The 15060-nt window shown below is 48.0% G+C and overlaps 1 protein-coding gene across 1 annotated transcript; it reads left to right on the plus strand.

Moving 5' to 3' along the window:
* Positions 1-517: 517 nt before the first annotated feature.
* On the plus strand, positions 518-13817 carry AP5Z1 (adaptor related protein complex 5 subunit zeta 1). The gene is made up of 17 exons (XM_026704347.2): positions 518-701; positions 2080-2217; positions 2601-2787; positions 3334-3478; positions 4313-4422; positions 4754-4922; positions 5667-5807; positions 6293-6330; positions 6855-7017; positions 7334-7512; positions 8215-8357; positions 9470-9616; positions 9725-9836; positions 11626-11723; positions 11924-12056; positions 12396-12610; positions 13359-13817. The coding sequence occupies exons 1-17, from the start codon at positions 661-663 to the stop codon at positions 13618-13620; spliced, it is 2421 nt and encodes an 806-aa protein (XP_026560132.1). The 5' UTR covers positions 518-660; the 3' UTR covers positions 13621-13817.
* The last annotated feature ends 1243 nt before the right edge of the window (positions 13818-15060 follow it).

The following is a 15060-nucleotide window of genomic DNA, read 5'->3' on the forward strand; positions in this document are numbered from 1 at the left end:
ATATTGTACCCTCTGACTATCATTAAGTGTTGCACCTGATGATTCTTGACTGTTGATGAATGTCACTTTTCTTTGATGTGCACTGAGAGCATTTGCATCGAAGACAAATTCCTTGTGTGTCCAATCACACTTGGCCAATAAAAGAATTCTATCTATTCAATATATTATCCAAATTGAGATTTATTTCAGGCATCCTTCTCATATTTATTTTCATATTTATTTATTTACAAATTTATTTATTTACAAATTTATTTATTTACAAATTTATTTATTTATAAATTTATTTATAAATTGAGATTTATTTCGGGCATCCTTCTCATAGATATGATTCGCATTATAAGAAGATTCTTTCGAAGGCATCAATAATCTCATCTTAGTCATGTAGGTAAAAAGAGAATTTCTCCCTCTCCTCTTTCTCCCCTTCCATTGATTCCTTCCTGTTTCTTGGCAAAGAGGCAGCCCAAACTTCACCCGGAACGTTGCCAGCGGGAACCTCGGGTTCAACCCGGGCGGATTTGAGTGAGGGACCCGCCGCGCATGCGCAGAGCCGTCTTTGCTCGGGCTTGAAAATTGTATTGTTGGGGGGGGTTGTTGGATCGGGTCTTTCTTTCTCCTCCTCCTACTCCTCCTCCTCCCGAGTAGACCCGGCTCTGGGGCGGGATGTATTCGGCGGGGACGGAAAACTTGCTGCGGCAGGCCAGGTAGGAAGAAGAAGAAGAGGGGGCAGAGAGAGAAAGGAGGAAGGTTTTCCTTAAGGCAGCTTTCCCCGTTTGCTTGCTGGAAGTCTAGCCAATCCTAGATCCATCCTGGCTTGTGCAAGTCTCCCTGGCTAGCTGAGCTTTGTCAGGCCGCCCCCACTGGAGCACCCATCCTCTTTTGCCCCAGGGGCTCAGGCTCAATGCTCGGGGGGGGGGTCCTTGGTTCCCCTCTGAGCTGGGTGGCTTCCCTTGCAGACGTTTCGTGACCCAGCTAGGTAACATTATCATGGCTAGGAGGGGGTGGGGATGCCTGGAGGGGAGGAGGAGACCAAGGAGAAGGACTATGGGGTCCCCGATGCTCTCTGAGCTTGCTTGTTTCTTTGCAGACTTTTCATGACCCAACTAGGTAACAACATCAGTGCTAGAAGAGAAAGGGGTTTGTGGGATGGAAGAGGAGGAGGATTATGGGGTCCTGGGTGCTCTCTGAACTTGCCTATTTTCTTACAACTAGTTATCATCATCAGTATTAGAAGGGAGACAGAGAATCAACCCCACTCCCTTCTAGCACTGATGATGTTACCTAGTTGGGTCATGAAACATCTGCAAGAAAAACAACCAAGCTCAGAAAGCACCAAGGACCCTTCACTTCAACCCTGAGCTACAAATATTCTCCTTTATTGTTCATTGTTCAGTGTCTGGCTTCGCACTCACATCCAAGCATAAGCTGAGTTTGCCAGTTGGCTAAGCCCAGCAACAGCCAGTTATGGCCAGCCTCCAAATTACGACAGGGAGTATCTGCCTTCCCAGCATGTCCAGTGGGGGTGCAGCCCTCACATGGCAAGCTAGCCAGGCAGTTTCTGCCAATAGGGAAATGCTTGTTTAATAGCGGGGAAAGAGGCTGGTTTAATCTGGAAAAAATGTACCGTGTGAACCAAGCGCTCCAAGCTGGGGAAACAGCCCTGTGGGGTATAACTACTTTGGAAATACCGGGTGAGATGGACCTTAGCCTCATTGCAACGAGATGGGCAGCAAACAAATCTAATAAACTAATTAAAACTAAAGAAACGAATAAACAAATTATTAATTAATAAATTAACTCAAAGGTTGCAAGATGGTCTTTTGATGCTGGTAGTCATTGCAGGCAGCCATGGAAGTTACCCATTGCGTCCTCCGATGAGGGAGAACAGACGTTTTTAAAATAATCCCCCTTATAATGTTTTCTTGGCAAGATTTTCAGAAATAGTTCGGCTTTTTCTTCCCTAGGAGAAGGTACATCAGGCTTGTAAATTGAGAACTACCTGTAATTGGCTCTGATCAACATTGACTTTGAATTGGATCAAACATGGCATTTCTTAACTTGTCAATTCTTCTTTCTTGTTAGAGAGATCCAGGATGACGAATTTAAAAAATTTACTTCTCGGATCTCTGGCTTCCTCCAAAATCAAGATTTTGGAAATGAAACAGTGGATTCCTTGCGAAGACTATTTCTTATTGTCTCCACCACCAAATACAGTCAGAAGTGAGTGAGAGGCAGCAGCTCTGCATAGAATGCGTTATACTTTGTGGAATTTGTTTTCGTAAATCAGATTTGCTGATTGATTCTTTTTTCTTTGGGGGGTTAAGAAAGGGGCCTTTTTTCAATATCTAGCCAACATTCTTTTTTAAAAAAAACAATTAAATGAATGATGACAGGCATCTGAAATCAGGAATAAGTGGTCGAGAACAATGGGGGGGAAATCTAGAAAATACAACGAAAGGACTGTCATTGTAGTTACATTCAGATATGCCTTTTATTCTGGAAGATTTTTTTATGGGGAAACATCAAGTAGATGGCACGTTGTTTAGGCATTTCTGTCACTTTAAACTTCCTGTTTTTGTTCCTTTGGATGACTTTTCTCGTAGATTGGAGGACAAACTTGTTCAACTTCTGCAAACAACCCTATACCTACCAAAATCTCCTAAGCAAATCCAGATACTTTGCAGTGCCATACTGAGAGAGAGATCAGTTTGTAATGATTTATCTCTGCCTTGGGATAAATTCCGGGACACCAGGCTGTTGAGTTTAGCTTTCTCCATCATACAATCCCAAGTAAGCAAGGCTTATTATTATTATTATTTCTAATTTACTTTTTTTCTCTCAATTGATTCTATCTGAGTGGTCGCTAGAGGTCAAAAGAACAATTTGATTATACAAAATCAACTCCGCTCCAGTTGTCCACTAACTCTTTAACAACTTTCACTCCTATCGTATGTAATCAAGCAGTAGCAAAACAGCCAAACAGTAATATTGCATAGTAAAATGTGGCCGTTTCTTTTCTTTAAAGCTGGTTTTACAGTTGTTTTGCGTTTAGCCTCTGCCTCCTCCCCCCTTCAGATGTTGGACATGATAAATGCAGGTGTGGAATGGATGTTCTTATTGCGTTCTTTAAGCTCCCCCGTGTGGTGAAAATGGATATTTTTCAAATTCTGGAAATCCACACACACACACACACAAAACCCTAAAAGAGCCTCTATTTGCATTGGGGTTCTTAATTGGCATGTGACCCCTGAAATATCTCTCCAGAATTCAGATAGCTTTCTGGATTGACCTGATTCAACTCTACTGTCATATATCAAATCGTTGCTTTATCCAAAGTGCGATCAAAGGACAACTGTTGAAGAAATGGGGCAGCATGTCGTGAAAATTCTGGAAGGCAGACTGCCGGAAGATCAGAGTGCACGCCCTCTTCTCCCCATCCTGTCAAAAGTCATCAGTTCTTCACCGCTGAGCCTGAACGAAGGTGAGTATTTGAATTGTAAAACCATCAGGCAACTTCTCAACCCCTGTCAGTCAGCCTTTCGTTGAGTGGCCGCTTGCCTGGGTCTGTCATGCCGCTGACTCCAAGGAGGAAGCCGGACAGTTGACAGAGAATGGGAGTGTGGCTCCGTTGGCTGGAGGAAACTGGGGAAGGGCAAAGTCTGGCTGGGAAGAGCAGGAGAGAGGTACAAGAAGAGAGAGGGAGTTCAGAGGAAGACCCAGGCCCACCCCTCTTCATCCTAGGGCACACAGGGAGGAACGGAGAAGGGAGCAACGTGGTTTGTGTGGCTTATGGGGGAGGAAAGGGCCCCGATTCCCTTCATTAGCTGCAGCTGGGAACACGGTATTTAAAAAGGGAAGTTGCGCACAGCAAGTTGTTGGGAGAAAATTGTGAATTATCTGGTATCGTCAAGGCTTATCTGGGTTTCTGGCATCTTCCCAACTGTGTGAGTTTTGCCATGCTTTCAGGTTTGAAATTCTTGCTCCTGCCCTGCCAAACTAATTACTTCAGTTTGGCTTGTTTGTACTTTAAGGTACAGTTTGTGTTGACCATGTTTTGGACTTAATTATCTGCAGCCAAAGGCTGTTCCTCGGGGCGTTTTTCTCCAGCCAAAAGCTAACCTGGACATTGGGGGCAAAGTTGGAGATAATAAAGGGACTTCTTGATTATTTGACTGTGTTGCTTTTGTGCCACACCCTTTTGGGTCATCACAGGGACACTTGGACTAAGAATTGTCTGATTTAAAACAAAAAACATTAAGAGTTGAAAATACCGCCTTGCAATCTCTTGAGTTAGGTCTTTCTTTTGGGTTCCTAGACCAGATCAACCTGATCAGCAAAAGGATGGTGGATTGGCTGAGGTATGCCAGCCTTCAGCAAGGAGTGGCCCCAACCACAGGTGGCTTTTTCAATCCAAGAGGAAAACAGGTATTCAACCACGCTTTATGGCCTGTGGACTTCAACTATGCCCAGTTCCTGCAACCGTTCTTCATATGTTTTAGTCTCCAGTCCTCTAATCATCCTGGTTGCTCTTCTCTGCACTCTTTGTAGAGTCTCAACATCTTTTTTATAGTGTGGTGACCAAAACCGGATACAGTATTCTAGGTATGGCGTTACTAAGGCTTTATAGAGTAGTATTAGTTGCTCCCTTGATCTTGATTGTTGGGACTCCTCACATTTAAATCTGGAGTTAACCGTCCCTGCCTCTTTATTGCTCCCCAAATCCTACCACTTATCCTGCCTTTTGCCTTTCTCCTAGCCTGGCCCCATCACCGAGGTGGATGGCACGGTGGCCACCGACTTCTTCACCGTGCTGTCGGTGGGCCAGAATTACACAGAGGACCAGTGGCTCAACATGCAGACTTTTTCCATGCTGAGGAAGTGGCTCTTGTGTTACAGGAGCGATACAACGAGCAATTCAAATTCAGGTGAGCGTTTTTCTTTGGCGGGGGCCTGTCTGGAAGAGAAATGGGAATTTCCAAATCCATTGCAAGCATTTGGGCTCTTGGGTTCCAGGAAAAAGATGGGCCTTCCTGTCGAAAGGCTGACAAAATTTCTGGGAATTGAAAGAGGAAAATCCATCTTGCTTATCTTAAAAACCACCGGAGGTTTTTAAGAAGGCAGGGATCTCAGAGTCTGTAATGTAAATATTGAATTTTTTATTTAAAAAAAGAGTAACTTTTACCCAAAATCAGGCAAGGCAGGCGGGCAGATTGAGTTGCTCACAGAATCACAGATTCACTCAGAGATCTATGATTCTGCAATCTGCTACCTGAGTCTGCACTGAAAAATAGAAGCTTCAGTCCTAAGAAAGGTTCAGCTCTGCTTTTAGATTAGCTAGAAATCAAGAAATTCGACAATTTCCTGTTTTCTAGTTAATCTAAATCTCCCGGCACAGCAGAACAGCTGATGGGGGGGGAGAAAAAATTGCAACTTACCAAAAATTAGGCGAAGGCACAAAGCAGGCAGGTTGGATGGCATGGGTGCCAGGTAAGGAGTAAATGGGCAGGGAGGAGAGGGGCGGGTCCAGCCAGTGGCACGATTTGCCGGTTCTCTGAACTGCGCAGAATCGTAACAACCGGTTCTATAGAAGCGGTCCGAACCGGTAGAATCCCACCCCTGGCTTCAGGGTTGACATTTGTCCTGGTCTCATCTTGTCTCTTCCCTTCCAGACGACAAGTCGGAGGTGGATGGCTCTCTCGTGTCGATGGTCTCCGTCACATCCACCTCGAGTCGCCTCCTTTCTCCAAGGGAGCGTTTGAGAGAAAAGGCCTTTGAGTACTGCCAGCGGCTTCTGGAGCAGAGCAGTCGCCGTGAGTGTAGCCCTTGTCCTAGGCGGCAGGGGGCGGGTATCAGGTACTGGCAGTCCTCAAACTTACAACAGTTTGTTTAGTGACTGTTCAAAGTGACGACGGCCCTTAGATTTCCACTCTTTCCTCTCCTCTTCCTTCTGCGCCAGGCACTGGACCCAGCTGTTCCTCCTGTTCGTCATCAGCCACCTCTTGACTTGGGGGCTGTTGACTCTCCATCTGAGGGCTGATGGACGGCCCAGGCTCCACCTCTCTCTCTCTCTCTCTCTCTCTCTCTCTCTCTCTCTCTCTCTCTCTCTCTCTCTCCCTCTCTCTCTCACAGCTCCATTCCCTCTTCCCCCTTGGAGTTCTAAGGTTGCCTTGATGCTGACCCCTGGCTCCCATGTCTTCTCCTCTGATTTGGCTGCCAGAGGGGCCAACGTCCAATAGGCCACAACAGCATCCTTCCGGCCAGGAGTCTGAACACTGTCCATTTTTTTGTCCTTCAGGGGCTCTGAAGAAAGCAGATGGGGAGCTACAGAAAGCTGTAAGTATCGCTAAGGAATAGGACTCGAGTTTAGCAGGAACCAAGAACTAGACAAGACAGGTGTCAAGCCCGAAATTGACATATGGGTAGCCATTTTATTTAGCCTTATCATATATTCCTTTTCTTTCTTTCTCTTTGCTGATTATGGGGGAAAGGTTTTCGGGCTTGCCACATTCCTAAGGTGGGAGGAGTGGAGATAGAGAGAGTTGTTTAGGCTAGCTGGCTCTCCTTCCCGTGGGAAGGAAAGCTGCTGAGATCTGGAGGTGGAAATTGATAAAACCAGGCAAACATTGATTTGCTTCTATTGGGGAATGTGACTTTTGGGGGCTGTTTCTAATTTCCAGTATTATGTGGTGTAATTCTGGGTTGTGTCAGATCCGGGATGACAACAGACTTTGCCAATTTGATGCTTTCCTAAATAAAAGAAATTGTTTTGGAAGATAGACTGTGCTCTTTTCTTTTTAAATGGATTTCATCCCTTGGAATCCTGACGACGGGGACTTTTGCTCTCCTCTTCCCTCCAGTGTCTCATCGAAGCGGTCACTATTATGGACATCATCTGCCAGCACGACTCTTCTTACGTTTACCGCTCCCTCTCCTGCCTGAAAAACCTTCACGGACGAATCAGCGGAGATCCTTCTTGTGCCCGCGTGCTCATTCCCATCGCCCAGTTTTTCCTAAATCACAGTAAGTCAGGAAGGTTCGATGTTTGCAGTTGGGGACTTTTTTGAAAAAGGATATCTTTGACCCCTTTTTTTTTGTAACGGTTGAGTTCTTGGAGCTGGGATTTCCCATGCGATTTGACGCTTTGCCCGGTAGGAGAGGCAGAGCTTGTGCTGAAAAGAAGAGGGAGCTTAAGAGGGTGATGACCCAAAGGGGCCTGGCACAAAGGCCACCCAGTCAGATAATCAGTAGGAGTCCCTTTATTAGCTTCAACTTTGCCCGCGATGCAACCCCACCTGGAACTGCACAGGTGTGCTTAAACCATTTCTTGGTCAACCAGGTGAGACGGCGGCTGTGGACTCCGAAGCCGTTTATCAGCATCTCTTCACCAAAGTTCCTGCCCAACTTTTCCACAACCTCATGTTGGCTTATGAGTTTCTCCAATTCTGCCGGCGGAACGTTGGAGTCTTCACCGAGAACCTCGGCATCTTCCGACAGAGCACCCCAAATCTGTTCAAGGTACCAGTCCCCGGACTCTTCTGTCCTGAACATTTGACCTCCATGTAGGACAGGGGTGGGCAAACTTTTTGGCTCGGGGGGCTCATTGACTTTTAAAATTTGACAGACGGGCCGCCACCTGGTGTCGAAATGCCTGTCATTACAAGTCAAAATCAAATGAATGCAATCATTCAATCATTCACATCAAACCTTAATTCTGTACCAATCTTCGGCGGGCCGGATTAAAAAGACCAACGGGCCGGATGTGGCCCCCGGGCCGTAGTTTGCCCACCCCTTATGTAGGAGCATCCGCAGGAGGCATTTGCCAGTTTTGACACATACGCACACGTCCTGGAGGCGCTTTTGCCACTATCTAAAGTCCCCTAACTTCCACCTTTCTGCAAGAACGCCAGAAAAGTTCACACCCACCCCACACCCACCCCCCAAAAAACCACGGCTTACCATAATTTTGGTCTGGGAAACACACACAAACATTAGCCAAGCTCTTAAGAGTCTTAACTGAGTTTTTTAAAAACCTTGCAAACCCAAGGAGAAGCAGAAGCTATAAATAACATTGTGGGGGGAGCAGAGAATTTCCTTTTGGGAATGTCTTTCTCTTGTTTCTCTGCATCCGCTCCGCTTTCTTCTCGGAACCTTGGATCTCTTGAGAACTTCCAAGAAATGGATCCCACGCACAGCTGTTGGACTTGCTTTCCTTTGCAGTTCCTGGCTTGGAACAGCCCAGCCCTGATCGTGGATTTCGCGGATCTTTTGCCAGCCCTCCTCAGTCCGCAGAACGCCCTGGAGATGTTCCACTTACTGCTTGACCTTCCCTGCTTAACTGCTGCCCTGGACACCCAGCTGAGGTACCTCGGATGCCGCCAATCAACTTGCGAAAGACCTATTTCGATTCCAGTTCTTGCAATGGAAAAATCCGAAGAGGCCAGTGGTGGCTAACCTTTTTGGAAGGGCTCCCGTGCTAAAAATTGCACTAGCGCGCATCCATTTGCGTGCCAGCACCCAGAATGCAATGCGCCCCCCCTCTCCCCACGCCCCCTGCGCAGGCGTGCGCAATCCCCATCCCCTTACCTGCACTGTGCCTCACAGCCGATTTGGGGGATGGGGGGTGGTTTGAGGTCTTTTTCGGCCTCCCAGAGGCTTGGAAAAAGCCTCTGCAAGGCTTTTCAGGATGAATTATAGGCCCATTTGGTCACTTCCAGTATTACAGGAAGTGACGAAACGGGCCTATCAGCCTGAAAAACCTTGCAGAGGCTTTTTCCAAGCTTCTGGGAGGCGGAAAAAGGCCGAAAATCAGCTGTGAGGCGTGCGCATACACAATGAGGTATGTTTGCCTGCATAAATGGTTCTGCGTGCCACCTGTGACACGCGTGCCATAGGTTTGCCATCATGGGTCTAGGCCCCGGTATACTGGGTGGGGCACAGCTTTTTAGGAGAAGGGGCAAGCCAAGATACTCAGGCAGGTTTCAAAGGATGAAGGAAGGAACTGATCTGATGCTTTGCCAGGTGGGAGAGGCAGAGCGTATGTTGCAAAGAAGAAGCGGGTGACTTTCAGGTCGTCCATGCCTGGCAGCGGACTTGGCCGGTGCTGGTGGGTCAATTTCAATCAGGATAGAGCTGGGAGGGACCTTGGAGGTCTTCTAGTCCAGCCCTCTACTCAAACAGGATAACCTCCAGTGATGAAGCACCCACAACTGCTGGTGGCAAGTCGTTCCACTGGCTGATTGTCCTCACTGTCAGGAAGTGTCTCCTTGGTTCTAGGTTGCTTAACTTGATCAGTTTCCATCCTTTGCTTCTTGTCCTGCCCTTCAGGTGCTTTGGAGAATAGCTTGACTCCCTCTTCTTTGGGGCAACCCCTGAGATATTGGAAGACTGCTATCATGTCACCCCCCAGTCCTTCTTGTCATCAGGCTAGACACATCCAGTTCCTGGAAGCGTTCTTTATATGACTTCTCCCTAGGTCTGTCTTGACCCCCTTATCCGAGAGGTCCACCATAGATCCATCTTCAAAACCTGTCACCTGCCTGGAAGCCTTCCGACACCCTCAATACAGAGGCCTCTTCCATTATCTCCTGAGGGTTGAGTCCACGCCAGGTGACCCCAGCAGGTAATTGTCCAGATTTAAGCCTTTTTTTAAATAAATAAAAAATCAATGTGGCTAGTTTACCCGGTCTTGTGTGGTGCATTGTGGTTTGCATTGTGTGATTGTCCGCAGGCTGACTCCTCTTCGGCAGCTTTTGGGATCCCTGGCCAATCACCCTCGGATTGGACAATGTGCCAAGACCGTCCCACGCTTGCTGCGGCTCTTCTTCAGGTTGGTGTCCAAGGTAAGGTTCCCATCGCCCTGCGGTCCAAGAAGGTTATCGCTGGGGTGTGTTGGGGCGACTGTACAGCCAGGGATGCTGCGGTCAACGTAAGAAGAGTCGTGCTGGCAGATGATGTCCATAATAGTGACCGCTTCGATGAGACACTGGAGGGAAGAGGAGAGCAAAAGTCCCCGTCGTCAGGTTTCCAAGGGATGAAATCCATTTAAAAAGAAAAGAGCAAAGTCCGTCTTCCAAAACAATTTCTGTTATTTAGGAAAGCATCAAATTGGCAAAGTCTGTTGTCATTCCGGATCTGACACAACCCGAAATTACACCACATAATACTGGAAATTAGAAACAGCCTCCAAAAGTCACATTCCCCAATAGAAGCAAATCAATGTTTGCCTGGTTTTATCAATTTCCACCTCCAGGTCTCAGCAGGGTCAGCTTTCCTTCCCACGGGAAGGAGAGCCAGGTAGCCTAAACAACTCTCTCTATCTCCACTCCACCTCCAGCTCTCAGCAGGGTCAGCTTTCCTTCCCACGGGAAGGAGAGCCAGCTAGTCTAAACAACTCTCTCTATCTCCACTCCTCCCACCTTAGGAATGTGGCAAGCCCGAAAACCTTCCCCGCATAACCAGCAAAGAGAAAGAAAGAAAAGGAATATATAATAAGGCTAAATAAAATGGCTACCCATATGTCAATTTCGGGCTTGACAGCTACAGCATTCACAATTTTAAAATGCAGCATTAAACATCAGCCTTAGATAGCAGTTATACTTAGCCACGATATGAACAACAGGGAAGGATGCTTCATGCGTTCCCCTGTGGCTTCGCAAAATCACAGTCTCAAGTCTTCTCTTTTTTTGCTAAAGGAGCTATTTTCAATGTGGCTGCAGCCCTGAAGACCAAGACATTCTAAGATGCCCTCACAAGACTTTCACATCTGGTTTGCTGCAATGATCCGGGGTAAATTTTGATGAAAGCCAAAGAAGTTTGTGCTGTTCTGACCAAGGCTTCCCGAGATCGTAATTAATCACACGCTTAGTCCAAACAACTCTCTTTTTATTTCAATGGCTGGGAATTATGTTCATTCCCAGCCCGTAATGAGTCCCAAACAGTCCCTCGAGATAGGCACCCACCTTTCTCTCCTTTGAATCGCTGCCAACAAGTGCCAAATGAATTGAAAAAAAGCCAACCGAAGTCCACACACAGCTTCAAGGTTTAATCCGAACAGAGCAAACAAAGTTGCTTTCTGCAAAGGTTCCTGTCCCTTTACACCTCCTTTATGTCTTATGGGTGGACCAATAACCTCCAAGCCTTACTCCCGAGTCACTCCTTTTGCCTTAATTGTTCTTGCTTCTGGCAGCTCTGTGCGCACACACACACTAGGAACAGGCTCCCGCTGTTCCTCTGCCTCGCTGCTGTCAGATTCTGGAGGCTCCGGAGTCGGCACATAACTCCCAGATGGCCCTGGCCCCATTTCTGTGTCAGACGCAGGACCCTGGTCCGAGTCCTCCCCGGACTGGCCCATAGTCCTCCCCACTGTCTGACTCTGCTGCCGTCTCCGCAAGGCTGCCGGCGGACCACAACATGCACAAAAGGCAGGAGGAATGCCCCTCCCCAAAGTTATGTTTCTAGCCCTTTTTTTATTTTACGAGCTCAAAAAAAAAAAAAAAAGGAAAGAGGAAGCAGACATCTTCAGAACCTGGAGTTACTTCTAGCCCTCTGCTAAAATGTGTTGCAATCATGACCGAGGCAATAATAATAATAATAATAATAACAGGCTGCTTCTCCTGAATTCTCTTCCAGTTTGCAGACGAAACTCTTGCCAAGAAGCTGACCTTGGCATCCCTGGAAAGAAGTGATCTGCTTTACGAGATCCCCGGGTTCAAGGCCGAGGTGTTCAGGTGAGCAGACGGGTTTTGTAAATCAAAGCAGAGAGACAGGCGCTTGAGCCCAAGAGTGACTTCTACCGCAGACCTCTTCAGAAACTGGATTTGACTCCGGTCCTCTGCTTAAACCTTGGCTTGGGATTGTCCAGGACCCGCACCCTGCCTGTCTTTGGAGAGCCTCCTCCTTTTCTCAGAGTCTCCCCTTCACCCGGCAGAGTGATGAGTTCCCAGCTACAAGCGTTGTGCAAGCAGCACCCCTCCTTGGTGGTGGAGCTGTCCAAGCCCCTTCTGGAGTTTTCGGGGACCGTGTCCAACATTCAGACCAAGGAGGACCTCTTCATTCACGTGGTAAGCAGATACCTGCCGTGGTGGGGTTCACGAATTTTTTTTACTACCCATTCGATGGGTGTGTCTTGGTGGACGTGGCAGGGGAAAGGATCCTGCAAAATCCCCATTCCCTCCTCCCCCTAACCTGCTTTCCAGCTCTGTTCTCCTGGGCAGGGCAACCAAAGGAGACCCAGCCGATCAGCTGGGACTCCATGGGAGGCTGAGAAGAGATGGGGTCGGCGGGGCCAGTCGGAGGCGGGATTGTCCGGTTCTCCGAACGACTCAAAATTTCCGCTACCGGTTCTCCAGAACTGGTCCGAACCGGCTGAATTCCATCTCACGTCTGTTCCTGTCTTCTAGGTCTGGGCCATTGGGGAATATGCATCAGTGACGCACGATAAACGTTGCACGGTGGAGCAGATCAACACCTTCTTCGACGTTCTGGAAGCCATGCTTTTTGAGATCACCCAGCTGCGGCCTTCAGCTAACATCCCCAAGTATTCGCCTCGTGTGATCGCTGTCCTCATGACCGCCTTGAGCAAGCTAGCATCTCGCAGCCAGGACCTGATCCCCAGGTTTGAACGGTTCCCTGATAAAATCTCCCTCCCTTATCGGTTTCCAGGAAGACTTCTCTGGATCTGCGGGCACCTTGTTGGTGCTCTCTCTGAACTTGGTTGTTTCTTCAGCGCTAGGGAGTGTGGGGGTTTGTTCTCTATTTGCGTGCAACAGCTCGCCCTGTTAGTATTGGCGGAGTATGGTTTTCTCTTGGGTCGTTCCTTGACACAGGCATTGTTTTCCGCTGGATTGTTTGTCTGGTGTTCATCCCTGCTTATCTAGTCATTGGCAGTTGGAGGGGGTGTGTTCTGGTCTTTTTGGTCCCACCCACCACCACCCCATGGCCCACCAATAACTGGCAGGACAAAGTATTGTATCTAAACACGGAGCAAACCCCACACTCACACTGATGAGGTTCCCTAGTTGGGTCATGAAACGTCTGCAAGAAAATCACCAAGCTCAGAGAGCACCAAGGACCCCTCAGCCCTCTTCCTCCTCCTTCTCCCATGACCCCGGGACACCGCAACTGTCATAAGTATGAGTCAGCTGGCAAGTGTCTGAATTTTGATCGTGTGACCACGGGGATGCTATAAGGGTTGTAACTGCAAAAAACCGTCCTAAGCCACTTTTTCTACTGCCGTCGTAACTTCAGACGGTCATTCAATGAATTATAAGTCGAGAATAACCTGTTTTGGTTCAGTTCAGCAACCGCTGCTGCTGCTTCCAACTGATTTTATTTATTCCTTTATTTTGGCTTCTGTGCTGCAGAGTTTGCCTGGTTCTTTCGAAGATGAAGATATTCATCCAGAGCCCGTCTGTTTCCTCGGTCTACTGTGCTGAAGAAACTGAGGCCATCCTCACCCGGGCGACGGAGCTGATGAACTTACTGAAAATGCCCAGCGTAGCTCAGTTCGTGCTAAGACCGCCCTCTGAGGACTTAAGCCACCGGGAGACCCACATCCCTTTGCTGCTGGCCATGAAGATGACCAGCCAGCTTTTGGAAGGAGGAACTGGCTCCATTCCTGGGTGAGGAAGCCCTCAAGACCAACCTGAGGTTGCTTCCTGGTGATGGGTTAGAACTGGTGCCTTGGTGCCTTCTCAGTTTCTAAGGACTCCTGGAGCCTGCTTCACCGTTTCCTAGCACACCGGGGTGTCTTTACCGTCGACGACAAACGCTGTCTCCATCAGAACATCTCACATCTTGGTTTATTAAAACCATTCATGGTCTACGTGTCCTCCTCTAGTTCTAGTTGGGTTCAGCAAACTGAAGTGTCCTTCATGGATCTTGGGAAGGAACTGTGGCTTCTTCGTGGGCGCTCCATCGCTGGATGTTTTTAAGAAGAGCTTAGACCAGTGGTGGCTAACCTTTTGGGGATCCTGTGCCAAAAATTGTGCGCGCGCTTGCACTCATGTGCCAGCACCCAGAAGGCAATGCGCACCCGCCATGCCCCCTACGCATGCGAGCGTAATCCCCACCCGCCCACCTCCACACCTGCACTGTGCCTCACAGCTGATTTTCGGCCAATTTGAGGCCGTTTCCGGCCTCCCAAAAGCTTGAGGAAGGCTTCAGCAGGCTTTGCAGGCCGACAACTAGCCCCGTTTCATCACTTCCGGTATTTTCAGAAAAACAGGAAGTGACAAAACGGGGCTAGTTTTCGGCCTGCAAAGCCTACAGAAGCCTTCTTTGAGCCTCTGGGAAGCCTTCTTTGAGCCTCTGGGAAGCCAAAAAAGGCCTCAAACCGGCTGAAAATCAGCTGTGAGGTGCACGCAAACGCAATGAGGTATGTTTGCCTGCACAAATGGTTCTGCATGCTACCTGCGGCACGTGTGCCATAGGTTTGCCATCACGGGCCTAGACAGTCATTTCTCTGAAGTAGAATGAAGGTTGCAGTTAGTGTTCTGATACAAACTTAACAACGGCGGCAAGAAGTCGTAAAACAGGGCAAAACTCACACAACAACTGTCTGGTTCAATAACAGAAATCTTGAACTCAATTATAGCCGTAACCCGAGGATTACCTGTAGTCCCAAGAGGTTATTCCTTGTCTCCTTCTCCTCCTCCTTCCCTCCCACTTACACAAGTTTTGAAGCAGAGACTTCCAACACAAGGATTCTTTTTGTTCTTATTTTACTTCATCTCGTTTTTCGGCAGAGAAGGGAGCAGCTTGAATCCACCCACTACAATCCCTCTGCAATATTAGAATTATATACATTTCCACCCACCCACCCTCAAGGTGCAGAGCTTTTTAGAGTCTCAACGTCTTTTTAATAATGTGGTGACCAAAACTGGATGCAGTACTCTAGGTGTGCTCTGGTTTCCTCCACTTCCTGCCTATCGGATCACGTGAAGGTTATATTCTTCCAGTGTTCCCCAACCTATCCTCCCCAGCTGCTTGAGATGGATTACCAGGCCCCAGGTAGCATCGATCCCCTGATCTTGAAAATTTCGGCACCTTAAAACAAGCACCTGG

The sequence above is a fragment of the Pseudonaja textilis genome, chromosome 14, assembly GCF_049901715.1.
Source record: "Pseudonaja textilis isolate UNSWEBS1 chromosome 14, rPseTex1.2, whole genome shotgun sequence".
Lineage (NCBI taxonomy): Eukaryota > Metazoa > Chordata > Lepidosauria > Squamata > Elapidae > Pseudonaja > Pseudonaja textilis.

Excerpts from the sequence above, each read along its gene's own strand:
- AP5Z1 (XM_026704347.2), top strand. The coding sequence starts at position 661 with ATGTATTCGGCGGGGACGGAAAACTTGCTGCGGCAGGCCAG. Across the intron at positions 702-2,079 it reads AACTTGCTGCGGCAGGCCAG|AGAGATCCAGGATGACGAAT; the intron begins GTAGGAAGAAGA and ends CTTTCTTGTTAG. Across the intron at positions 7,513-8,214 it reads GCACCCCAAATCTGTTCAAG|TTCCTGGCTTGGAACAGCCC; the intron begins GTACCAGTCCCC and ends TTTCCTTTGCAG.